We start from the raw sequence: 27718 nt of genomic DNA on the forward strand, positions 1-27718 counted from the left end.
CATTCTAGGTATATGGTGTCATACTCTACATCTTTTTATTTTGTGTCTCCCTTGACTGATTTTTTAAAATACATTTAATTTTAGTGTTTTTCTGCTTCCTACTCTTCTTACTCCTACTTTTATGGTCTTTCCTTTCTACTAGTGGTGATAAATTCCTTTAACTTTTCTTTGGGAAACTCTTCATCTCTCTCCTTATATTTTGGTGGGTTTTTTAAAAAGATTTATTTATTTATTTATTTATTTATTTATTTATTTATTTATTTATTTTAGACATAGAGAGAGAGAGAGAGAGAGGCAGAGACACAGGAGGAGGAAGAAGCAGGCTCCATGCAGGGAGCCTGACGTGGGACTCGATCCCGGGCCCCCAGGATTGCGCCCTGGGCCAAAGGGAGGTGCCAAACCGCTGAGCCACCCAGGGATCCCCCTCTCCTTATATTTTGAATCATAGCTTTGCTATATAGAGTATTCTTGTTTGCAGGGTTTTTTTTCTTTCAGAATTTTGAATTTATCATGCCACTCTCTTTTGGCTTGGAGAGTTTCTGCTGAAAAATTTCTCTGTGTCTTCTGGGCTTTCCCTTATATGTAACTATTGTATTTTCTCTTGCTGCTTTAAGAATCTCTCCTGATCACTACTTATTGCTACTTTAATTACTATGTGTCCCGATGTAGAACTTCATGGGTTAATTTCTGTTTATTTCGCTAGATTCATGTCTTCAGATGAATTTTCTGCCCCCTTTTCTCTCTCTTCTCCTTAGGAGATCGCTATAATGTGAATGTTATTATGTTTGATGATACACTGTGTTCCCTATGCTATTTTTGTTGTTGTTGTCTCCTATTCAGCTTGATTTCTTTCCTTTATTCTTCCTTGAGGTCACTTAGCCATTCTGCTGCTTCCTCTAATCCACTATTTTATCTAGTATGTTTTTAATTTCAATTATTGAGTTCTTCATCTCTGATTGGTTCTTTTTTGTTCTCTTTTTACTTAGGGCCTCATTGACATTCTCCACTCTTGTCTTTAGTCCAGTGAGTATCTTTATGACCATTACTTTAAATTCTCGGACATATTACGCATCTCTGTTTTATTTAGTTCTGTTGCTATGGTTTTGTCCTCTTCGTTCATTTCCAACATATTCCTCTGCCTTCTCACTTTAATTATCTGTATTTGTTTTTTGTGTGTGTGTTAGGAAAGTCAACTACAACTTCTGCTCTTATAAGTAGTGGTCTTATGGAGAAGAAGTCCTACAGTGTCCTACAGTGCAGTGTCTCCTGTGTGTGTTGGGTGTGTCCCAGTGTTGTGGGTCAGGAGCCATTGCCTTTCATGTGCAATAGTTCTCTTTGCCTGTTTTGGGCAGTGTTTGGTCCTTGTGTTGTTAGTGAGCTAATCTGGTGGCCACTTTGGGCTTGAGCTGAGTCAGAGCACATGTTTACCAGAGATAGGGTAGCACCCAACTGCAGAGTGCTTTCCTTGTATTGTCCTCTAAGAAGCTTCCATTGGTTGGTGGGACCTGCAATCTGACCAGATATCTGTCCCCAACCCCCTGCTGGAGCCACAAACTGGTATGTGTGGTTGTCTTCCCTTTTCCTCATGGCAGGAGTCACTGGAGTAGTGCTGGCTTCTGGCAGGGCTGCTTTCTTACTTCCAGGTTTGTAGATGTGCCCTGGATGTGCTCTGGCCATGGGAGTATGAAAGGAGGCAAATCCTCAGGAGAACACAGGGATGGGGCCTATGCTGTTAATGAGGTTTGTGCATGTCTGTTGTGGGACAGGATTTGGAGTTGCTTTAGCAAACTCCTCTGGCAAGGCTGGAGGGGGAAAATCTCCAGGAGAGGGCGGGGAAGGGTATACAGTCCCAGCATAGTTTGCTATAGGAGGGAACCTGCAGTTGCCCAGACCTCCTGCTGAGGCCAGCTGGGTTGGAGGGGGTGGATCTGCACACATGCATAGCAGCGGGCCACCCTGTAAGTAAGGTAGGTGGAGAATGTTGGCATTGTGGGGTTCCCAAATGTGTCAGTGTATCTAGGCTGGGGAAGGGAAACAGCACCCACCAGGTCTTTTGTTCTTGGAGAAGTTTCCCAAAGATCCCTGCCCCTCCACCACCTTCTCTGAGTTTAGTAAACAAACCTCCTTCACATACACCCCACGTGTTTTTCAAACTGCTGCTTCTATGCTGTATCTCAGTGGGGTTGTTTGTTTTGCTGTCTCTTTAAGGGTGAGGATTCATTTTCCTCTAGCCCTCCCAATCTCCAAGAGCTGAGCCCACTGATTTTTAAAGTCCCAGGTGTTAAACCACCACGGGTTATAAAAATTCACAAAATTATGCCCCTCTGGTTTTCAAAGCAAAATTTTGTAGGGATTTGTTCTCCCAATACAGGTTCCCCATATCTGGGGTATCTGGTGTGAGGATCTGTTTCTCTTCACTCTCCAAGTCTGCAGCATCCATCCCTCCTACAGACAGCCCCATGGGTCTACTTAGCTTTCTACCATGTCTCCACCCTTCCTACCTTCTTTGATGTGGCCTCTTCTTTACATTTAGCTGTGGAGAGCCTGTGCTGCCAGTCCTCAGGTCATTTTCTGAGTTATTTACACTAATGTGGGTGTTAGCTAGTTGCATTTGTGGGATGAGGCGAGCTTAGGATCCTCCTACTCCATCATCTTCTGCAGAAATCTGACATTTACCTTATTTTAAACTTTGTAGGATGAAAGGATAGAGTTCCATTTACAACCTCTTAACATTTACAAAACTCTTAACTAAAAACCCAAAGAACCATGTTCAAGAGATCAAGGCCTGGAAAACAAGAGTACAAATTTCCTGTGGTCCCACAGTGAAATCCATGAGCTTAGGAGATAACGTCCCATTAAAGGAGTGCAAAAAACACAGGATAGGCCACATCCTTAAGCCATTTGAAATCAGAGGTAGATTGAGTCTAGTGAAAGCTGCAATCTAACTTCACCTCTACCTCAGCTTATTAATTATTGGGTTCAGGTGATCAGCCTCTCGCCCTCTCTGCCTGACAAAAGAAAGGGTCAACCATCTTGGGAGGAAATAATATCTACTTCAATCTGCATGAATCATTGATACAATACAAAATTATCAGATAAGAGAAGGTTAGGAAAATGTGATCAATAAGCAAGAGAAGAAGCAGAAAATAGAAGATCCTCAGTGATCTAGATGTTGGAGTTATCAGATAGGACTTTAAAATAACTTTAAAAAATTATAAAAAATTAAAAAAATTTAAAAATATAAATAAAATAACTATTTAAACAAATGCTAATGAAAAGAGAAAAAGATGGGCAACATAGGTAAAAGAGTAGACAATGTCAATAAAAAATGGAAGTTACAAAAAAAAAAAAGACTGGGAATTGTCAGTCACTGAGTCCTATGTTATTAGAGGCTCAAGCCTCTGTTCACAGTCATGGCCTTGGGCTGGCACCTTGTTTTCCTCCTGCTTCTACTTTCTGAACTCAAATACAAGGGGTGCCCTTGCATTCTATCTCTGAAACCAACAAGGACCTTTCTCAGCCAATCCACTATTCTTATTCTGTCTACCTTTCATAGGTTGAGTGATACAAATCTGCTATACTTCTCTGAGTTCTATCTACTTCATCCGTGCAACTGAGCTGATGAAGTAAACTGAGAGTTCAGTCTGTCGCCTTAGTTCTGCTTCTCACTCTACATACAGATCCCAAATTGAAGACCAGAGGAAGAAGCAAGCAGCCAATTATTCTTTTTTTTTTTTTTAAGACTTTATTTATGTATTCATGAGGGACACAGAGAGAGAGAGAGGCAGAGACACAGGCAAGGGAGAAGCAGGCTCCATGCAGGGAGCCCGAATTGAGACTCGATCCCGGGACTACAGGATCATGCCCTGGGCTGAAGGCGGCACTAAACCCCTGAGCCACCCGGGCTGCCCCCATTCTTTAAACCAGTCTACTATAACCCCAGATTGATGAAATTACCTGGTGATTGTATTAATGAAGCAGTGTTTTATATCTCGTTTAGTTAGTGATCCGTTCATCAGAATCTAGATAATATAGTTTACATGGCATAGCTTACTTTTCCTCAGTTTGTACCCCCTGAAGGGATTCACAGAGGATTCACAGAGGATTATCTACCTGAGTTTACCTCCTAGAGTCTTGTAAAAGCAGTCAGGACTTTGAAGCCAGGAATGCCACAGTTCAAAACACCAGGACGCACCTTTTCTATAGCTGTGTTTTAGAAGGGTGCTTTCTGGAATTCTGCAGTGCACAGCATAAGTGAATGTATATAGTCATTCCATATCTTGTTTCTTTTCATGATAAATAGAGCTTAGACGTACAGGTGTGGCTACTTGACCCTTAGGACAATCTCTACAATGAGAAAGATAATTATCCACAGGAGTATTTCATGCCTCTTGGATACTTATGCCTCCACACATAACTTTATTAGAAAGCACCGTAATAACCTTAATATTATTACAAGAGAAAAATAAAGTAACATGGAAGTGCTCATTTAAATAAAATATTTTATAGATGGATTGAAGAGCTGGAATCTATATTCTCAATGATTTCTTAATGAAATTACACTTAGTGCTCAGATGTGAAAGATTTGAAAACTAGAATTTCTGTTTAAAATAGGGCATATCCAACCAAAAGCATTCATACCACCTGTCATGACAGATGCAAAACAGAACAAATTATAAACAGTTTGCATTTCCTCATATAAGTATATATAAATCTTCAGGATTTTTGTTAGTCTAAAATAAAATTTTTTTAATTTGCATAGTAAAAATACTGTTTTCAAAGTGACATAACCAGCTTCTAGGGAATTTGGTTTATATTATGTATCCTATACACTATCCCAGAAAGTAAAATGTAGTCTACTCATACTCATTCTAATCAGTCAGGTGAGCATTTAGCTTGATCATACTAATAAAAAGATAAAGAACTTCCGAGAGAGATAATCATCAGTATTCATAATCTTAATCCAGAATTTCAGGAATTGGGCTTCCTAAAATAGAGCAACTACATAATAAGACCATTATTATGAAACAGAACTTCTCATCTCAGAAAATTTCCAGGTCCTCAACTGACTTTGACAGATGAAAAATAATTTTTTTTTGGATGAAGGAAGAAAAGAGCTAAAGTTTTATTTTGTTTTTTGAAGCAAAAGTTTCTAGGAGTCAATTTCTGTTATTTCACACTGTGACCTTAAATGAAGCCTGGTGCCCTGGCCATATCCCAGATCAATTAAATCAGAATCTCTGGAGATGAATCAAACATCAGTATTTAAAGATCCCCTAGAGATTCCAATGTGCAAAGTACCAAAGTTGAGGTACGTTACTCTAGAAGCTACTAGGACTTGTAGCTATATAGCAGTACAGAATTGTGGATTCGGAATGGGAAGATACCTAAAAAGTTCCTTTTATTTAATTTTCTGACTTCCGGGAAGTAACATATTCATAATATTATGAAGAGTAGATTAATTAGATGGAATGCAATGCTATAAATAACAGAGATGGTGTTTGTTTTACTGAAATGAAATGAACTCTGGCACAGTGTAGTAATAGTTTAATAGCGCATGGCAGTTGTCCATTTGTTTTGGATAGTATATACAAACTTCACTGAAACTATACTGCAAATTTAAGAAATCTGCAAGTAATTGCACAAATAAGAGTTTAGCCCAGTATTTTGAGAACACTTCCTTAAGAAAAATGCTGTGACGTTTGGGGAGGCCATGAAATGGTTTAGTACTTCCATATTGTATCCAAAGCACTAAGTATTTGTTCATCTGTACTTTATATATGTAAAATATAAAAAATGTAAAAAAATGTATCTGTCAAAAGAGGAAATTGGATTGAATTGGCTATCAAGGTAGTCTCAAAAGAGCAAACAAATTCTAAAAAAGAAATAAAAAGTAACAAGTATCTAAGGAAGTCCCAATTTGTTTCAGGGGACATGAAGAGTATGCTAATAATCTGAAGATACATTTGGAAGTTCCAGCTCTTACCCTCTGGCACAAATATTGCTATGATTTACTGTACCATAGGTGTAGCTGTGTCTTTTATTTTTGCAGTGCACATGAAGTAAAAGGACTTATTATGGCTTAAAATAGATGAATATGAAATGAGATGTATACCAACAAATTTTGACAGCTACTAAAGTATGAGCTCATTAAAATTATGTTAATTTTATGTAATTTAATGTTAAGGATAATGTGAAAACATTTTCATGTTTCCAGATTTATAATTTGCCATTGAGAACTTTCAAATGCCTGAACAGATTAAAACTTCAAATTTTTACCTTACGAGCATTAGGCTTGTGTTACAGTTAACCAGAGCAGCTTGAGATACTTAAAACAGAAAAACTTCACAACTGTACTGGTATTGAAATAGCAGAATATATTTTATAGGTATACTAGATACAATACAAGGTTATATATAAAGGGAGATTTTATAGTAGAATCTGATCATCTGAAAACATTTAGCTTCTATCCCATTATTTTTTCATTATCACATTTAAATAACCTTTTTCCTAAAATACAAAAGAGAGAAAACAATAACATATAGCACAGGGACTGCTTTTTCTTTCATTACTTGTTTCTGGTCTGGGAAGATGAAAGACTATAAGGATAATTTCCCAAAATATACCAAACAGAATTGAAAGAGACTGACTAAATGATTAGAAATTTTGAGTTCACTCAGTAATACATATTATGCTTTCAAGTTATTTTATTCTACATTGCTTATGTGGTATGTCCTAAGAGTTCACAAAGAACAAAAAATAATGAGGTTACTAGTTCATCGTTCTTAATTAAATTATACTTAACATACGTGCAGTGTTGGTTTCGGGAAGAAAATCCAGTGATTTATCACTTACAACACCCAGTCTCATCACAACACCCTCTTTAATACCCATTACCCATCTAGCCCATCCCCCACCCACCACTATCAACCCTCAGTTTATTCTCTCTTCCCTTTGTTTTCCCCATTCCCATATGTTCAACTGTTTTCTTTCTTAAATTCCAAATATGGGTGAGATCATATGGTATTTGTCTTTCTCTGACTTATTCTGCTTAACATAATACATTCTAGCTCCATCTATGTCATTGCAAATGGCAAGACTTGATTCTTTTTGATTGCTAATTTTCCATTATATATATAATATATATAATGGAATATATATATATAATGGAAACATTTTATATATAATGTTTTCTTTATCCATCCACATCTTCTCTATCCATTCATCTGTCGATGGGCATATAGGCTCTTTCCATAGTTTGGCTATTGTGGGAATTGCTGCTATAAACATTGAGGTGCATGTGCTGCTTTGAATCAGTATTTTTGTATCCTTTGGGTAAATACCTAGTAGTCCAATTGCTGGATTATAGGGTAGTCCTATTTTTAACTTTTTGAGGAACCTCTATTCTGTTCTTCCTCCATACTGTCCTCCAGAGTGGCTGCCCAGGTTTGCATCCGCACCAACAGGGCAAGAGAGTTCCCATTTCTCTGCATTTTCACCAGCACCTGTTGTTTCTTGTGTTGTTAAGTTTAGCCATTCTGACAGTAAACCATAGAACTCTTAGAAGAAAATATAGGGGTAAATCTTCATGATCACTGGATCTTAGATATGACACCAAAAGCACGAACACTAAAAAATTAGTTGAACTTCATTAAATGCAGCCTACATAATAGAAAATATTTACAAATCATATTTCATAAGAGGTTAATACCTAAAATATATCAAGAACTCAATAAGAAGACAACTGAATTAAAAATGGGCTGCAGACTTGAGTAGACATTTCTCCAAAACTATACAAATAGCCATAAGTATATTAAAAGAAGTTCTACATCATTAGTCACTAAGGGAATGAATGCAAATGATAACCATAATGAGATCACACCTATTAGAATAGCTACAATAAAAAAAATTTAACAGAGCACAAAACGTGTTGACAAGAATTGTGGTAAAGTAGGAATCCGAATCCTCAAAAATTGCTGGTAAGGATGTAAAATGATGCATCCCACTGCAAAAACACTTTGGAGTTTTCTCAAATGCTAAATCTAGAACTCCCATGATTTTGCAGATCTGCCCCTGAATATATATCCAAAAGAACTGAAAACAGGGATTCAAAGAGATACTTGTAGCCTACTGTTTACTGCAGCATTATTCATCATAGTCAAAAAATGGAAGTAATCCAAGTATCCATACAAATCAATGAATAAGTAAATGTGGTACATACATAAATGGAATATTATTTAGCCATGAAAAGAAATGAATTTATGATCTCACTCATATGAGATACGTAGAAAAATTCATTGAAACAGAAAGTAGATTAGAGGTTATCAGGTACTGAGAAGAGTGGGAAATAGAGAAGTTATTCTTTGATGGCTACGGAGTTTCTCTTTGTGATGATGGTGGCACAACTTTAATGCGATTGAATTGTATACTAAAAAAATGGCCAAAATGGCAAATTTTGTGCTGTGTATTTTTTGCCAGGATAAAAAAAAATTTTTTTAAAGAAAACCATTTCTTTTTAAAAACCATGGTATTTGATTAACAAAAACAAAACATTATAAATTTTTATGATTTTGTCTGATAACTTTATAAACTACAGTTGACCCATGAACAACACAGATGTTAAGGTTGCCAACATCCCCACATAGTTGAAAATATATACTTAAATTTTGACTCCTCCAAGATTACTAAAAACCAACTTTTGAGCAGAAGGCTTGCTTATAAGGTACAGTCTATTAACACATATTTTGTATATGTATTATCTACTGTATTTTTACTATAAAGAAAGCAAGAGAAAATGTTAAGAAAATCATAGGGAAAAGAAAATACATTTACATTACTGTATATATATTCATTGAAAAATAAATCCACTTGTGGGGCACCTGCGTGGGTCAGTGGGTTAAGCATCCAACTCTTAATTGCAGCTCAGGTCATGATCAGGGTCATGAGATCAAGCCCTACATACATCAGGCTCCATGCTCAGCAGGGAGTCTGCTTAAAATTCTTTCCCTCTCCCTCTGCCTCTCCCCCTGTTCTCTCTCTCCCTCCCTCTCTCTCAAATAATAAATCTTTTAAAAAAAATCCACTTCTAAGTGAGCCTGCACAGCTCAAATCCATGTTGTTCATGGGTCAACTATATATTGAAAATTAAACTGATGTTACAGAATTATAAGTAATCCACACATATTTTAACATATTCATTAGAAAAAAATTAATTTTGCAGGATTTATACAATTGATTCTGGTATCCTAAAAATACAGGAGATAAAGATGACATTTAAAATCCATTTTGTATTAGCTTTTCAAGTCTATTAACAGGGTGACTCTATACCTACTTTTGACTGTAAAAATATCACTCCACCTCTGCTAAGGCCTACTTATATCAATCAACTTGGCACTATAAATGTCTTATGTAATATGAAAAAGACAGCAATAAAATACCATGCTTCAACCTTTTGTCTGTCCCATCACACATGAAGGATATCACATGCCTCCTTTTTTTTTTTAAAGCATCTAGCTACATGTAAGATGTAGGATGGGTAAGGCTGGAAGGTATCTTATTATCCTCATTCATCATCTCCAGAAACTGAGTAAGAAAGGTGAAGTAACTTTCTCAGGATCACCTAGTGTTCAACTAGCAGAACTGGGAATCAAACCATCCCCTGGTGAGAGAGAAGGAACTAGGTTCAAATATTAATACAAGTTACTTTACCTCCCTTAGTCAGAATTCCCTTATTTATAAAATGTTGATAAATTGTATGCTTACTGCCATGACTGTAAAATAAGAATCAACTAATAGTATTCTATCATTGTTGTTCATTCCACCACATTTTAAAGCCCTGAGCATGCAGATAGTAAGTATGTCCATCTTGCTCAATGATATACCTGAGGGTTTTATCCAGTGCTTAGCATATGACTGAGAGTTCTTTCCCTTTTAATACAAACTTCAAAGTTCTCTAAGCTAACCTCTAAAGAATATTTTTTCTTAAGAACTACAAAATGCATCTTAAATACATTCATAATAATAATCCATTCCTGCTAAAAATATATTTGGGAGGCCTGATTTGAGACATCCTCAAAGGCTAATTATTCATTATATTTCTAATATCTTTCCTTATATACAGGCACTCACTCATCCATCCATTCAACAAACACATTTAGTACCCAGTATAAGCACTCTGAAAGTTGCTACAGTTGAAAAAAATGTATGAGATAATTGTTCACAATCTTTATGGCTCTGAAAGAGTCTTCAAAATAATGGAACCTGGGGATCCCTGGGTGGCTCAGAGGTTTAGCGCCTGCCTTCGGCCCAGGGTGTGATCCTGGAGTCCTGGGATTGAGTCCCACGTTGGGCTCCCTGCATGGAGCCTGCTTCTCTGTCTGCCTGTGTCTCTGCCTCTCTCTCTCTCCCTCTCTGTGTGTCTCTCATGAATAAATAAATGAAATCTTTAAAAAAAATAATGGAACTTACTTTATGGTCTTTGATGGTGAACATAAAATTGAACCATATGGAGGGTGCAGGGATTGAGAGCCTTTATCTTCTAGGATATGAGAAAAATCCTTCTGAAGTAAAATAGTTTCTATAAATTAGATTTTATAAAGTGGCAGAAGTACCTGTTTGAGATTCTAAAATGCTGGTTCTTCTTTATATCCTTTCTCAACCTGATGGTGACTTGGAGATTTTCTTCACAGTCCTTTCTCACTATAATTTCACACAATGAAATTTCTCCAAGAGCACTTCCCTGTATGAAGAAAAAAGAAAAAAAAGAAAAAACAAGTCAGATTCAACTTTTGGAGTTATCACCCTTTCCTTTAATAGTTATATAGATCACTGTGAATTCTGATTGAGAATCACAAAGTAATGTTAAAATAATTTTCCTTTGACTCCTGAGTACTCTGCTCCACATTGTCGTAAGCTTTATGACTGAAGCTGACTGAGCAATCTCTGTCTGGTATATTGGTGGTTACTGAGGAAGATGAAAAAAGACTACTATAGCCTCTCAAATTGATAAATGCTATACCCAGAAGCAACGGACAATATTTTCTTCAAACAATCATTTTCATAGGTTAAGTCTCATGGCCATGCTTAAATTTCTAAGGGACAGGGAAGTGCAAAATAAATCAGGAGATCAGATCATTTGTGCAGAGCCCTAAATGTACCACAATTATGCAAGTTTTAGTCCAATGTGTTTGAAAATCTTCATAGAATGAATAATGTATAAAAATTCCAAAATCAACTCAAGAAAAACTTATAAAACATGAATAGACCAGCAATTAATAAAGAAATTGATACAACATAAATAGTTGTTGGTATTTAAAAATTTACCCCCATATCTAAAAAGACAACAGGCTCAAATAGTTTTACAGGCTAGATTTAGCAAAGCATAAGGGATTTTAATTTTATGCATATTGTGTCAGAGAGTAAAAAGGACAGGGTCTGAGATTTACCCTATTTGCAAGCTAACAAATTAGTCTTCCACTTTCCTGGATGCTTGCAAAAAGTGTAAGATTTTCCTGGACCAGAAACAAAGGATAGTCTGTTACTTAGAGCAATAGCCAAAACAGCCCAGTTGGTGATAGATACCTGAGCCTTTCTCATAGGATGTTACAGATAGGCCAGGTGATATCTACACACAGTGGGGTATGTTACATGGAGAGCTCTGAGCTTATAAAATTCAATTATATTTTATTGTTATTATTTTTTAGAGAGAGAGAGAGCACACAAGTGGGGGGTGGGGACAAGAGGGAGAAAGAATATCCTAACCAGTCTACATACTCATCCCAGAGCCCAATGCAGGCCTTGATCTCATGACAGTGAGATCGTGACCTGATCTGAAATCAAGAGTCAGATGCTCAACATCTGAGCCATCCAGGTCCCCAAATTCATTCTTTTATAACAGCTTTAAATATACTATGTTCTAAGGCTACAATCAAACCTTCCCAGAAGGGGACATCATGCCTACTAAGACTATGTGCTATAAGAATATCTTTCAAAAAAAATAGTACAGAACAGAGGCAGTCATTACTTTTGTTTGCAAGATATGCAGATACCCATGTAGAACTGTCACCTATTTGCCAACATATTTTATAAAGCCAATAAAATCATGGTGAACCAGGGAAAAAATAACATTAAACAGAAAATTATACACCAATCTTCCTTACAAACATAGGAATAAAAATTCCATGTAAAATTTATAAAGCTGAATTCATCAGTATATGAGAACGAGTATCATGAACACATGGAATTTATTCTAGGTATGAAGGCTTGGTAAAATATTGGAAAATCTATCACTTTGATCCATCACTTCAATAGATTTTAATTATCCAACATTTTTAAAAATCTGTGCGAATCCACCACATTAGCAGATTAAAGAAGAAAACCATATGAACATCTTGCAAGATACAGAGAAACTATTTTGACTGACCAAATGGTTATGTTTAATATTGGCACAGAATCCAAATTTTCCGATCTCTTGATGAGAATGATTTTCCCTGCACTGTGCTTTTTTTTCCCCCACCATAATATGTTGGGGAAAAAAGAGTATGAAGTTTGTTTTTATTGTGTTCTTTTTAAAAATGTTTTATTTATTTATGAGAGACACAGAGAGAGAGAGAGAGAGAAAGAGAGAGAGAGAGAGGCAGAGAGAAGCAGGTTCCATGCAGGGAGCCTGACGTGGGACTCGATCCTGGGTCTCCAGGATCACACCCTGGGCTGAAGTTGGTGCTAAACCTGCTGAGCCACCCGGGCTGCCCTTTACTGTGTTCTTTACTTTAAAATAGCATAGTTAGAAGGTACTAATATTATAATATTATTAGATACTTTTTAAACCATATCTGAATGCCAGACTAATTATTATTAGTTTGTCATCCATAGTAGGTTGAGGTTAAGTCCATATGAAAGTGAATTCCTGGTGCAGAAGCTTTCATTCCATTAATTCCAATGAAAATTCTCTTGGAATAAAGTAGTTGCCCATATTATAATATATACATTGACTATTATGATAGTTTTAGGCATACTATCTCCCAGGCCATGCGTTTTAAATGAGGGCAAAGATTGGTTTGGGGAGCCACCAAAAATCCTAGATAGTATGTTGGTTTGTGGCCCTCAAAAGCTTAACTCTACCTGACAAAATCTTATTCCTTCCTATTTATTTTTTCTCATTAGGAAGAAACTAGGTTTAAGTTAATTTATTGATTAGAATACTCAAATTTACCTTATTTTCCCCTTATGGGGTTGCTAATTTTTTAAAAAACATTGAGAAATATTGTTCCAGACTCCGTTCCTGTTTCAAGAAATTCTATGTCTTAGAATATCTTTAAATCCTCAGCCACTAACAGATAGTAAATATATTCTCTGTAAATATTGAATAGATCTCATAGATTCAGTATCTGATACCCTGACCATCTACTTAAAGCTAGCCACTGCCTTGAAGAAATCAACTCACACTTTAAATAAACATTTAGAAACCATTTTGTTTGAATCATCAATGGTCAACTCATTGATTTGTTCAGAAAATATAGACATAATACAAAGAACAAGCTCTGGCAAGAAAAGGTAGCTTCTTCCTCATATTAACAACAATACTAATGATAATATAAGAAGAAAACTCTAACATTCACTGAATCTTTATAATGGACCAGGCCTGTGCTTTGTATGTGTTAATTCATCTAATCCTCAGGATAGCCCAATGAATTAGATCCTTTCAGTGTGATCATTTTACAGTGGAATCAGTCACCGATTACTAGAATTAATCACTGGTTAGTATTCTGGCAATTTTCCTCATGTCAGTTATCTAATACTTACCAAGTAAAGTATCTAAGAGGTGATTTTCCTTTTGTCAGATTTTGATTAAGAAATTGCAATCATCCCATCCAATTTATAGCTTTAGAAATTCCAAAATTGTTACAAAAACCTACTAACTCCCCACTTAGAAAAAAATTAAGCCACCTGGGTAGCTCAGTTGGTTAAGCAGCTGAGGATCCACCCTGGGCATGGATCATGCTTAAGATTTTCTCTCTTCCTCTGACCGCCCCCCACACTCCACTCTCCCTCTCTCTCTCACAAAAGAAAAAAAAATTAATAAATATTAAACAAGCAATGATCATTATCCACCTTACCTATAAAAACTTGTTGCCTGAGCCATCCTGGGTCACCATCACTTTCTGGTGTTCAAAGCTGAAAATAAGCAAGAATGAGGAGACTTTTAGAATTAGAAGGGCACTACTAGTCATTATACCAGGCTAACAAAGGTAAACTGAGATTGTCCTGAGGAAACCAGCATATATGATCTTGCTACTCATAATGCTTTATCTTTTGTGCCATTCCTTCTTCTCTTAGCTCTACTTTTTTTCTTTTTTCTTTTGCTCGACTTTTTTCTTTTTTTTTTTTTTTTTTTTTTTTTTTTTTTTTTTTTTGCTCGACTTTTTTCTATGGCTATTCCATCAATACCATTATTCCTTTGACCCAAGCAACTGAAACTTGAATCTGAAAAATCTAAGGTTTATAAATAATCCTTTAGGTCAGAAAAATCACTTTTTTATATAATACTAATTTCCAATAACAAGGTTACCTTTTCTCCAGCCACTATTTGTGATTTGTGAAGAAGATTTGAAAAGGAGTATCAACTATTTTGGGAATATTTGTGTTTATGTGTAAAGTTAATTTTTGAAAGTGACAAAAACTCTTCCCACTTCTCTCCTACACCAACAGAAAGGCCTTTTTTTTCTCTTAAAATAAGCACTTGGTGCTTCGATCATCTTAAGCTATTGGGATTGAAATCCCCTTAATACAGTCCCCAAAAAAGAACACCCCCAAGTTGGATACAAAGCAATCTACTGGAATGTGAGAAAAGAACATAAAAAAAAGTATATTCTGTTTATCTAAGCTTTACTAATATTGAGTGAAGACTAACAGTGGCATTCTTACATGTTATGAGGGCACACAATTTTGGCTGAGGAAAACTGGGAGTCTAATAACATAGAAGGGCTGACTTCATTTGTGTGTTTTGTATGTGTTACAATATGTGAAAGTTGGCATATGCTCAGTTAAATGGATTTTACATTATACTCTCTAGTTTTAGATAAACTAGCAGCACAAAGTACACAAGAGACTTAAATATTCTGTAAAGAAATCACATGAGAGAGAATACTAATAAGGCAAACAAAAAAAAAAGAAGGGAAGAAACATCATCCTAGTGTAAACATTATGTAAGCTATAAAAATTAATAATTAAAAAATAAAATGTGATAGGAAGTCAGCCAAAAACAATTTAAATTATTAAAAACCTATTTGAAGTATGGCCCTCTAATTTCTTCTAAAATATCATTTCCCCTTTATCTCATCCTTTTTAATTTCATGTTTTAAATCTACATAATACAAGTAAATATAATTTACAAAGACTGAGAATTATAAAATACTGATGAAAGTAATTGAAAAAGACAACTATTGGAAAGCTATTGCATTTTCATTGACTACAAAAATTAATAAGATGTCCATACTACCCAAAGCAATAAAAGATTCAACATAATCCCTATTAAAACACCAATGGCATTTTTACAAAAATAGAAAAAACAATCCTAAAATTCACATGGACACAAAGGACCCCAAACAGCAAAGGAATCTTGAGACAAAAAACAAAGGCATCACATTTCCTGATTTCAGATTATATTGCAAACCTGTAGTAATCAAAACAACATGGTCCTGGCATAAAAACAGACACATATACCATCAACTTACTTTCAGTAAGGGTGCCAAGAATACACAATGAGGAAACAATGGTCTCTTTAATAAATGCTCCTGGGAAAACTGCATTGCCATATGCAACAAAGGAATGAAACTGGCCCCTATCTTGTACTATACACAAAAATCTATGCAAAATAGATTTAAGAACCATAGAAGTCTGCCAGAAAACACTGAGGGTAAATTCCCTGACATTCAGCTTTGATAACAATTTTTTGGATATGACCACAACTCAAGCAAGAAGGTAAAAAATAAACATTTAGTGAGATTATTTCAAACTAAAAAGCTTCTCCATACGAAAAGGCAACCTACATATGAGGACAAAATATTTGCAGACCGTACACCTGAAAAGAGATACTGGAAATCTGCCAAGAGATTGTAGGTGCTTTCACAACAACAAAAGGGTAATTATGTGGAGAAATGGATATATTAACTTGACTATAACTAATATATATATATATATATATATATATATATATATATATATATAATGTTTTACCCCTTAAATATGTATAACTTTTATTTTAAAATATAAAATACATAAACAATCATCTAGAATTGTCCTTGTTCAAAGAAGTTTGACCTTAAGGAACCATACTAGCCAAGTGAGTGACTACCATCCTGCCATCAAAATAAGCAGCCTGATCTTAGAGCCTAATATTTAATATTCTATTATTAATAATAGAATTAATAATATTCTATTATTACAATAGATGAACCAGAATCTGCTTCAAGCTTGAGCCTCACAGAACCTTTATCACCAGAGTTACTAGCAGCTACCAAAATTATAGCTTTCCCATTGTTTATTGTATTGTACCCACTCACTAACACTAATAAGCACAAAAGTACTTAAAGTGGGCATTAGCAAGCCAAAACCAAAGATTATGACCAGATTATCAGTCCTTTGAAAATTGATTATTTTTAGAAACCTTTGGAACTATATATTGGTCAGCCAACAAAAAGAGGTTGCCATTGGGCAAGCTTATACTCAAGCTCTAAATAACAAACATGTACTTATTACAAAGCAAAAGAACAGTATTTCACAAGGAGATGTAATATTTCTTAGAAATATATCCATTTAGTCATAAAAGAATTATCACTTTTTTTCAAGGTGGATGCCTATATATATATATATTCTGCTTCAAAATATCAGCCGGCTCACTTCTGGGCAGGCACCCTGGGAGATGAGAGATTTTGGATTTCCTCACTTAAGGTCCACATGTATGTATGTTTTCAAAGCATATGTGTTCACAGTTTGCAAGGAAGAAAAAAAATTCCATATTTGCCAGTGAGATATATATACACAAATACATCTGTATCTCCATCTCTATTTACACTCACCTCCATAGGTCTATCGTCTCTATCTCTCTGTAGGTATATATATATCTAGTCCTAAATTCCCTCCATGTGTCTCCTGCCCTACTCTGTCCCTCCAGATTGTTATATGTATAAATCTACCAATGGCTTCTGTAGAGAGAGAGTGGAAGGGTTTACTTCACTGCCTGAAAATAGAGGGCTATAATGTCCGAAACATGTCTAGCCAGGTTGGCCTCAGGACAAATGGGATTTAGCTTTGTCTAGAGAAGCCATGTGGAAGAATGGCTCCCTTAATAAGGCGGGAGGTAGGCTGTGTCAGAGTGTTTGGAAGGCCTTTGTACCCTCAGGGTGGCACTTCTGCACACAGTACATAGAGCTGCGTGTGGGGCTGCAGCCACACTGGAGTCCAAGGCAAGCCGCCCCAGAGGAGTCTCAAGTCCAGGAACCTGTACTGTCAATGGGTGGACTGTGCCATACATATCTGCTAGCTAGCAGGGCGCACTAGCTTCTGTACGAACAGTAGCCACCACTCTAGAAAATAATCTGTCAGAGAAGGTGTCCAAGTGGAAGCTGGGGGAACTATGGCTAGGAGGTTGTTAATAGTAGCATTTTAGGGTGAAGCCCCAGGGGCTTTGATCTGCAAGGATATCCTCACCCAACTGTACAACCACCAGGGTCCCACAAAATATTCCTATCACCCTCTGGTCACCCTGGCCTGGGAATTAGGAACCAGGATCCTAATGTCTACAGGACATCCTCTTTGGAACTTGTAGGTGTGTCCAGTCTTGGTGATATTCACCCTCAGGCACTGACTGGTGACTACCTTCACCATAGGGACAAAAAAAATTCCACAAAATAAGCACAAAGCAGTGCAAATGGCCATTTGGCCTGATCAGCTAAAATCAGGACTCAGCACTTGGACTGTCTTGGCAGCTCTATGGTTTCCAGAAATGCTCTGCATTTAGGACCCCACCCCCAGTAAAGATCTGTTGCACCCTTTGTAGAGTCCCCCTGAGTATTCCTTTCCTTACTCAGTAAGGCAGCTCTTATACCTCAGCTAAAAACTGAGTTCAGAGAGCCACCAACTGCCTGGAAAGAATCCCATGGTCGTGTTTCCACTAGATATTCCTTTATCTGTATAGTTGATGTAATCCCTTAGCTGAGGCCAGTGGTTTTTCTGGTACCAAAACATAAAAGCACTGTCAAGTACATACTCTGAGACACAAACTCACACCTATCATTATTAAATACTACTTGACTACATTTAATTCCTGATATAATTAGTCCCCTTACCAAAAACCTCTCATCAGCTCCATTTGGCTTGTGTAGTACACATAGTTCAGTTTCAGAGCCCTGGGTGGCGAAAGGATACAGTAGGGGATTTTTGGTATGTTTGTACTTTTTTTGTTCAATGGTTGGTTGGTTGGTCTTATAATTTGCTGGCACTTGGAATCCAATGAAATGGCTGACTGGTTGCATTTCTTCATTTCCTTTCAACCACTGAAGTGACTTTTACTATGCGAAGAGGGTTTTTTGTTTTTGTTTTTATAAAAAAAAAAAAACACCTTTTAATGAAATATTAATTGGCACTTTCAGTACTCTCATGTTCTTGGAAAGGTCTTCTCCTTCCCCTATGTTCTTAAGCAGTGCTTTGGTTTTAGAGCTCATGCCTCTCTTGACATCCCCTGCAAAGCAGTCAAGAGCATGAAAAATCAGCTAGAGCCAATTCATACACAAAGTGATGGAATATAACAGAGAACAAACTATTTCTGTATGTGAAAACTAGGGAGACCTGAATCATTATCAGACTGGGAATAGAATTATGTCCATTGCAAAAGTCCATTGGCAGCATCTCTACTTACCCTAATATTCCACATTCACCCTAATAATCCCATGCATTTTTTTCAAGGGTGTTGCTACATTATCACTTTATTTTTGAGATTTGCTTTTTATGCGCCAATCTCAAGTAGGCCCATGCTTTAATATCTATAAAGATTAGAAGTAAATTTCTTCAAAGGTGTACCATTTTGTCTATGCAGTTTACTCAATGCTAAAAACAAGAGACATTTTTCTCATAGAACTTTGCTCAAATAACAAATTCTCAAGGAATGAGATAAAAGGTTAAGTTGGTGATCAGAAGTTAAAAAGAAAAAAAAGCAGTTGTGACAATACAACCTGAATCAAGTTTAAATTTAGAAATTGCTCTCATGTGAAAATAATTTAAAAATTTGTAAGGATCGAATGTGATTATTAGATGGCATCGATGAGCGATCAGAGACCCAGAGATCCAATAACTTGCCCAAGAAACTGACAGAACAAAAATAGTCTCCTGACTCCATATCCCATACTTTATGTTAATTTTACTGCCCCTGCCCTTGAAACCCATAACTAGGAGACTTCTGACAGTTTGTTATCATTGAAAAAAACTCTCAGGAATACAACATACCACTCAGTGACATCAAGATACGCTCGGTTCATGGTACCAATGTTCATAATGCAGCTTCCTTTTTGAGCACGTATCTTAATTCACTGAGCTTTAAAATAATATGTTCATGCATCTTTCTAGGTTTCCACAGACATGCAGCTCCTGTTACAAGAAGGCAGTTCCCACACGGTGCACATAGGATGGATTATCTGCACTTTGAGGATGATAGCCGTGGATGGTGGTTTGACATGGATATGGTGATCATCTATATTTATTCAGTGAACTGGGTCATTGGATTCATTGTGTTCTGCTTTCTTTGCTATTTTTTCTTTCCGTTTTAGGAATTTTCATACCTTACTACAGTTGAACAATCACAAATGATGTAGATAACAATTACAATTAAACCTTTATAAAATGTGCTTTGAAGTTTTTATAATGGTGCATTATATAAACTGTTGGTGTTTATAGAAAGTATGAGAATAACGGACTTATTTATTAATGTTTTTCATGTAACAAACTAAAGTTTATTCAGGAGCTGGTCTGTCTAGCACTTAGCAACAATGCAGTATTAATTTCATAATTAATTTCACAATTCCTCCTGGTTTAGGATTTATGGCCTCTAATGTTATGATACCACTTTTGTACTGAAATTGTAAAGACTGAGGCTTTTCCTCCACTTAAAAGTAGTAAAAATACAGAATGAAATGATAATCTGGGTAGATGGTATCTTTGCTGAAAAATAATTAGTCAATCACCACTTATTCTTAGGCAAATTATGTGCATTACAGATAAATTTCATTTTCTGGGAACTAATCTAGCAGGGTGTATTCAGTTTTGGTTTCCAATTATCTCAACTTCTTTCCTGTTCTATTATGAAGAAAGCAGGCTATTCTTTATACAGACCTAATAATAGCATTAGTGCAACATTTTTAATTATTATATGAACAGAATAGTAAATGCAAAAAACTTGAGACCGATCCCCACCAATAGAGAAATACATTATTTGCAGGATTACTCACCTGAAGAAATAAAAACTTGCTGATTTTCAGTAGTTCAAAAGAGCAATGCATGCCCAAAATGTAACTAATTTAGTGATTTGTTTAACACAGAGATTGTCAAATATATTGTAAATGTGCAATAAAGAGTGGCTTTTAAATTTTTTTCTTTGTTATTATATAATTTAATATCTAGAATAAGGAATTGTTGGAAATAGGCTTTATAGATATATATAGAAGGAAGCTGGCATTTCTTTTTACTTATTATTATAGTATTATAAGCCTTGGAATTGGTTTTCCCTTAATTGAAAAAAAAAAAAGGAAATCTGAATTATTCCTGTAAAAGAAACAACACAAGTATCCCAGTTTCAGAAGTGAGAGAACTCAAGCGCAAAAAAAAGTGAGCTTCTTTATTTCCATCACGAAGGTGGTCTTTGTGTAAGCTATGAGCAAAGTGTTGATTATGAACTACTAATCCAACATTCCTACCCTGTGTCGTCACATATCTGATAATGCAGTAAGCGTATTTTGACACAAGCTAAAATATGCCTACCACACTAAAAATAGCACCATCCAAACAAATTGCGACCGATGAGGCTTCAAGAGTTCAGGCTAGGAGACATCCAAATGTAGCCTTATTACTACTAATTGTATTTCAATAAAAGCACCTATCTGATGGTACGTGATATTCCAAGAAATATGATAGAATAATACAGGTTTTTATTCTTACACTGTTATTATTGTGTTTAAAATTATATCTGTGAAAGAAAGTGGTGTACATTAGACACTATCAAAGATAGAAAGCAGAAAACCACAGTTTATAAACGTCAATTTTTGCTCACATATCAAAATAAATTATGCTTATAATCTAGTGACATATAACTAATATCTTGGTAAAATGATGTTTTTGACAAAGCTCAATGTTCCCTTACGGAAATAAAAATTGGTGTTTATAGTAACCAGTTTATTGCTCAAAGTGGAAGTAATACATGTCACGACTGAAAAATTAGCAAAACACATATAGAGGGGCAATATTTTAAGAACTTTAAAATGAACTGCAACCATTTCCAACCAACACCTGGCTTTCATCTCTATCAACTATGCTTTCATTCATTCCTAAATTTAAGAGTTGATTATAGGGGCGCCTGAATGGCTCAGTCAGTTAAGCATCCAACTCTTGAACTCAGCTCTGGTCTTGATCTCAGCGAATTAAATATAAATAAATAAAAATAAAAGTCAATTATAGGTTATACATGAAGCAAAGTTACTAGTATAATATAGATTTCTCAAAAAAACAAATTTCATTTCCAATATGAATGTATTAGCTCAGTGATAACATCAGTCTATAGATCTGTATCCACAAACTACCAATAGAGATAATACCCTTAAATAAATAAAATAAATACCTTTTAAAAATAAGAAAGCATCGTCTGGAGAACCATTCTAAATGGCTTATACAAATCTTCATAACTTAGTCTGAGAATAACATCATTTGGCATATTAAAAGTAAATTTAGAAAATTATACATTGCTAATTTTACTTTAAAACATTTAAATTGTATGCAGATGAAGCTAAAAGCTGCCAAATATTAAGAAGGGCAGCATTTCCTAGAGCCACCAGTTTATTAGAAGCCAGCTAAAACCTGAGACGAAAAGAAACCATTTTCTCCTGGTATCTGTCAAACAGTAGCCATCCAATAGATGATTAATGAATTTATAAGGAAAAATAAACTTAAGAAAATAAAATTATAAATATATGCATGAGCTTAAGAGTGAAACAAGAAATTATATGTTGATCTTGTGTAGTGATTTCTCACAAGTATTGATCATGTAGAAACACATTTTCCAATAAAGAACAAAGGGAAAAAAAAGAAAAATCCTAAAACTAATCAAGTACAGTAATAATAATTATTAAATAATATTATTTAATAAGATTTCAATTTCTAAGCTATCACTATCAACAATTTGTGTTTCTACTGAGCTTAATTACTGTGAAGGTTCATTTTAAATACTCTCATATATGCATTTTATAAGTGCCCAAACTTAAGTCACATTTCTGAATTCTTTCAGTAGGTAATTATTTCTTGATTTAAAAAAAACAAATTCACAAACTAAAATCAGTTCATTTTATAGTCAGTAGAAGCTAGGGTAATCTAAATTAGACAAAACATAAGAATCAGAATTTGTACAAAGAATCACCAAATTCAAGAATAAAAAAAACAATATTTCTCAGTCTGCTATTAATATAATAATGCCACCCTAGTATTAAATGCTAAATATAACAGCAAAGCCGTTTCTGCCTTGGAATCTTGATTTTAAAGCACTTGGAATGGCACTACCAAAAAAAAAAAAAAAGCCAATAAATAGAATTATCACTTATGCCTTCACTGTGGCTAAATGAAGATAGAAGTTTTTTAAAACTTGATTTTTATCTGGATCATTTGTTAAGGAATGCCTTAGAGAAGAGAACACTCTGATTAAATGGAGTGACAGTTTTTGAATCTTCATAGATTCTGCAGTTGAATGCAGAGCACACTGTCAAAAAGCAGTGTTCCTAAGGTTCTGAATATTTCAACATGCTCAACTTTGACTTTCTTGAAAAGTTTCCGATTTTCAGTAATTCTCAATGTAGGCATTAAGTTCTGTCAGTGTACACCTTTCTCTGGAAAGCCTTTGTTTCCCTTTTTTACTGAAGACAACGCTATAATAAACATTGCTTTGATACATTTTCATTTTTATATAGATCTTATGAGAAACATCACTGAGAGGTATCTTTAGGCCCTGGTATCAACATCCTATGAGAATAGCACATGTCCACTGCAATGTGCATTCACTTATCTTATAACCATGCTTCTATTACAGGTTCAGAAAAATAAATACTTTGCCGTTCACAATCTCTCACATCGTGCAATAGATGTACTTTGAGAATCATTTTTTTATAACAACACTTCTAAAAATAGTTATTGGACCATTACCAAGTTTTTGGTTACTCCTTTTTACATACGTCACTATCAATAAATTAAATACTGTTAAGACACAATCCTCAGTTTCTCTTACTCTTTCACATCTTTATAAGCCTAAGAGCTTCAACCAAAAAATATCTAGTAAGTATAGACTGCCCAGTAAATTGCATTTTTATTATTGACAGCATAGCAAGAGATGCTATTGCTCTTGCAAGAAACTGGTCAATATTTTAATTGCTTTACACATGTCACCTTGTCTACCAAGAAAACCATTAAGAGGAAAAGGGAAGTGAGAGAGGATGACATTTATTTATGAAATTTCTCTATCTTAGATACTTAGTGGGTCACATTCACATATTAACTAATTTAGTTTCCTCAATACTCTTTGAATAAAGATGATGTTAACCTCATATTATAGTTGAGGATGAGAAGTAACGTGACCAAAGTCACAGAGCTAAAAAGTGATTGATTTATCTTCATATCTGACCTATTTCAAGACTTTCAAGACCTGTGCTCTGTGCTGTCAGTAGTATCAGATTAAAATTTGATGAAGTTGGATAGTCACTAAAGACTCTCTGGTAATAATACTGCTAAAGGAGCTTTGAGAATATGAGAGATGATCTGAATCAAGAGCGAACTACTCTCACTTCCTCTGCAACAATTTTCATTGCTTGTACCGATGAAAAACTTAGCATTTGCAGGACACTATTTAATACGCAAAACTACATTTGATAAGAGGTTCCATCTTGTGTGCAAACTTAGATCGATTTGTCATGGGTACCTTTATTAATAAGGATTGTGAGGCTCCATCTTGGCACCAAGAAGAGTGATCTGATCCATTGGTGATGTCCCTCAAATATGGGCGAAGGAGACTGATAGGGAAAATCGATCCACGTCAGGTATTTAGATAAGGGTGCAGAAAGGCATTCGGGTTTTGGAAGCAGGTCTTACCATCTGTTGAGGAAAAAGAAAAGTGTAGTTGGGTGACCATAATTGACAACACATGTTATATACTAATTAAGGCATGAAATATAACTAATTGTAAACTACAGTCCTTTACTTTTTTTCTTTTTGCCTCAAAACAGAAGATTAATAGGCACCTACTTGTGCATTCCAGAGATTTTTAAGACATGATGATGTAGTTACAGTGTAATTTAATTTTCTCATTTTAGAAAAATTTTCACCTGTCATTTAAAAAAAAAAAGTATACAGTCCTGATTCACAAGTTCTACAGGACTAAATGGATGCTACTGGTAATATCTATTCTGATCCCAGTATTTGAAGGTAAGTATATAGTTTAACAATCAACCTAGATCAAAAGTCAGCCTCAGCATTACTTGTTAAACCTTCATAGGCTCACATTACATCTTATTAAATGCATAGTTTTCAGAAGGGGTGGGATAGGCTTGGGTATCCACATTGCTGATAAGCTACCAGGTGGTATGGCTCTGCTGGCCCAGGAGCTACACTTATAGAAAAGCAAGAAAATAAAAAAAAACCTCAAATGAAAAAAAAAAAAAACCTCAAATGAATCTGGGATTTCTGTCATTACAGTAACTGTTACTCATTTTGGCATTTGAGAATTATACTATACCAGTTATCCAATATTTGGGAATTGTAGTGAGTTGTGCTATAAGCAAGTTTAAATAAGTCAATTGAATAAACTTCTGAAATTACTTGGTGGCTGCAGTGTGTTGTTTATTTAAAATCCATAAATCCAACTTTCCCCCTTTTTTAAGGAAAAAACTTACTTCTCCTCTTTTCCCTATCTTCTCCCATTACCCACCCTTTGGCCTTCTATCTTTATCTAGAATCTAATTGAGAACAAATGTGAGATTATCCTTATCACTAATAGCATATCTGGAGAGACATAATAAAATATACTGTGACTTTTCTTCTTACTCAAATTTTTACTATCCATTACATTTGCAAAAATCAAGAGAACTCCTTACCATCTCAAGTTATACCACTAAAATTTGCTTAACCTTTCTTTCCTCATTTTCCTCACCTGTAAAACTATGCTTCATTAAAAAATAAAAATAAATAAATAAAAAACTATGCTTCATAAAACAGACCTTCACAGGGTTCTTCTGAGGTAAAATTCAGTTCACAAGAAAAGGAAGAAACAGAACTAAAAGTTCTTTGAGAAAGACAAAGTTCATGCAAAGACAAAGCAATATTTACCAATTTTTAGAAATAGCCAGGTTATTTAACCTCTCTACTTTTGTTTCTTCATTTGTAAAAAAGTAAAGGAAAAATAGTATTGTGGATTAAGAGATAATGCCAGTGAAAGAAAGCAGTCAGTAAATGTGTTTCTCTTTTATTTTTAAAAGATTTATTTATTAATTTAAGAGAGGGGGCACAAGTTCGGGAGTAGTAGGGGAGAAGGAGAAGTAGACCCCCTGTGAGCAGGGAGCCCGATGTGGGCTCGATCTCAGGACCCCAGGACCATGACCTGAGCCAAAGGCAGACATTTAACCATCTGAGCCACCCAGGCATCCATCCTTCCCCTTATTTAAAATCTTATTTTCAAAAAGCCTATAGGAAAGGTCTTTTTTTAAGATATTAATAAGGTACAAATGCGTTATTATTGTTCATGCACAACTAGAGCCTTTAATTACCACCAACTAAATCTTACATTCCCTTAAGCTGACAGCCATAGTATAGCAAAAAATTGAGTCATTAAGTGGGCCATTAGGCAAAATTGGATTATAAATCAAGTTTTCTAGCCAACAGAATGAAGAGTTGCTTCTATTCTTTCAGGGTCTCACTTTCTTTGAGCCAGAGATTGAGTAGCATCATGGCACTTGGCTACTGGCACATGGCCACACCAAAGAAAGCATTTTACTGAGAACCTGATGCAAATGTTTAATGCTATATTTATAAAATTATTCAGAAGGTTGAGGAATAGGATTTCCCATTTTTGATGTTATCCAGGAAGTTTTATGTTGGATAAGAAAACATTGTGTTCAGCATTTGTTTTCTTAACATTTAAAATGATACTGATGATACCTACCTACAAAATTTGAATCACAGTGTTCTTTTTCTTGTAGCAGCTAACATAAAAAGCACTTGGTTTCATAAACTCAGTCCTCAAATAGTGCTCTGAATCATTTTTTGCACTTGTACCTTTTTGATGCAGCAAGCCATTCCATACCAATCTAGAGAAAACGGGGCTTCATTTTACTTAGTTATGACTTTGTATAATAGTACTATAAACATAATAATCTAGCCAGTAAATCATAACATTTACTCAGAGTACATCACTGAGCTAGATCTCTGATCGTAAACCTGAGAATATCATACCAAATTATCCTTAAACAGCTCTTACTAGATTTATTTCAAAAAGATTTTATACATACTTGGTAAAGACAATAAAGGATTTACAGACTAATTATATAATTTTCAACTACACTTAAAATATTTCTTCACATAGGCTATTAATCCTTAATGTAATAATAAGGGCAATTTTTTAATAATTTGAAGTCAATCCTAAGCTTATATTTTACAAGCACTAAATACCTTACAACATACTCCATGGTGTTTTGTTTCCTAATATAGAAACAGTCTTCAACTAAGAACAAGTTGTTTTCACAAAATCTTCCTTCTAAGTTTATTTTTCTTGGAAATTAGAATATGTTTCCTCATTTTAAAAAAGAGTTATAGTAATATTTGGATTCCTACTTTAATCCACAAAATCTCATCTAAAACACTCGCACAGCTTTTCAATTCTAACCACCACCAGGCCCTATTTCCCTGTCTCGCTCTAGACACTGGGAATATGTTTATTTCATTCAATAGCAACACCGACCCCCCCCCCCTCATAATAAGGTGGTGAGTAAAGAAAGGAAAATCCTCCTTGTAGCCACCAGCACATAAAAAGCATTTCTATATAATAAAAGGACTTAGATGAGCACTGTCGGAGAAATGTATAATGTGAGCTATGTATGTAATATTGAATATTCTACCAGTCTCATGTCAAAGTAAAAAGAAACACATTTTAATAATGTGCTTAACCTAATTACATTCAACATGTTATTTTAACGTATCCTTAATATAACATCAGTTTTAGAATAATGGGATAGATTGTGTGTTTTCGGTTTTAAGTCTTCAAGATCCAGTATTTATTCAACAGGGCATGTCTCAAATGAGACCAGCCACATTTCAAGTGCTCAGTAGGCACGTTTGGCTAATAGCTGGCTGTTGCATTGGCCTGGCATTCATCAGGCCATCAATCAACATTGAGCCAGGGAAGAAAAAAAATCAAGGTGTCCATTGCATTACG

At 35.2% G+C, this 27718-nt stretch overlaps 1 protein-coding gene across 1 annotated transcript in view; it reads left to right on the plus strand.

The window, feature by feature from the left end:
* RNF180 (ring finger protein 180) overlaps positions 1 to 20636 on the plus strand; it is a 184298-nt gene extending 163662 nt beyond the window's left edge. Inside the window, exon 7 of the mRNA XM_077897978.1 lies at positions 19618 to 20636. Within this exon, the coding sequence (XP_077754104.1) occupies positions 19618 to 19817 (200 nt within the window). The 3' untranslated portion in view covers positions 19818 to 20636. The remainder of the gene's footprint in view (positions 1 to 19617) is intronic.
* The last annotated feature ends 7082 nt before the right edge of the window (positions 20637 to 27718 follow it).

This window comes from Canis aureus, chromosome 5 (genome assembly GCF_053574225.1).
Source record: "Canis aureus isolate CA01 chromosome 5, VMU_Caureus_v.1.0, whole genome shotgun sequence".
NCBI lineage: Eukaryota > Metazoa > Chordata > Mammalia > Carnivora > Canidae > Canis > Canis aureus.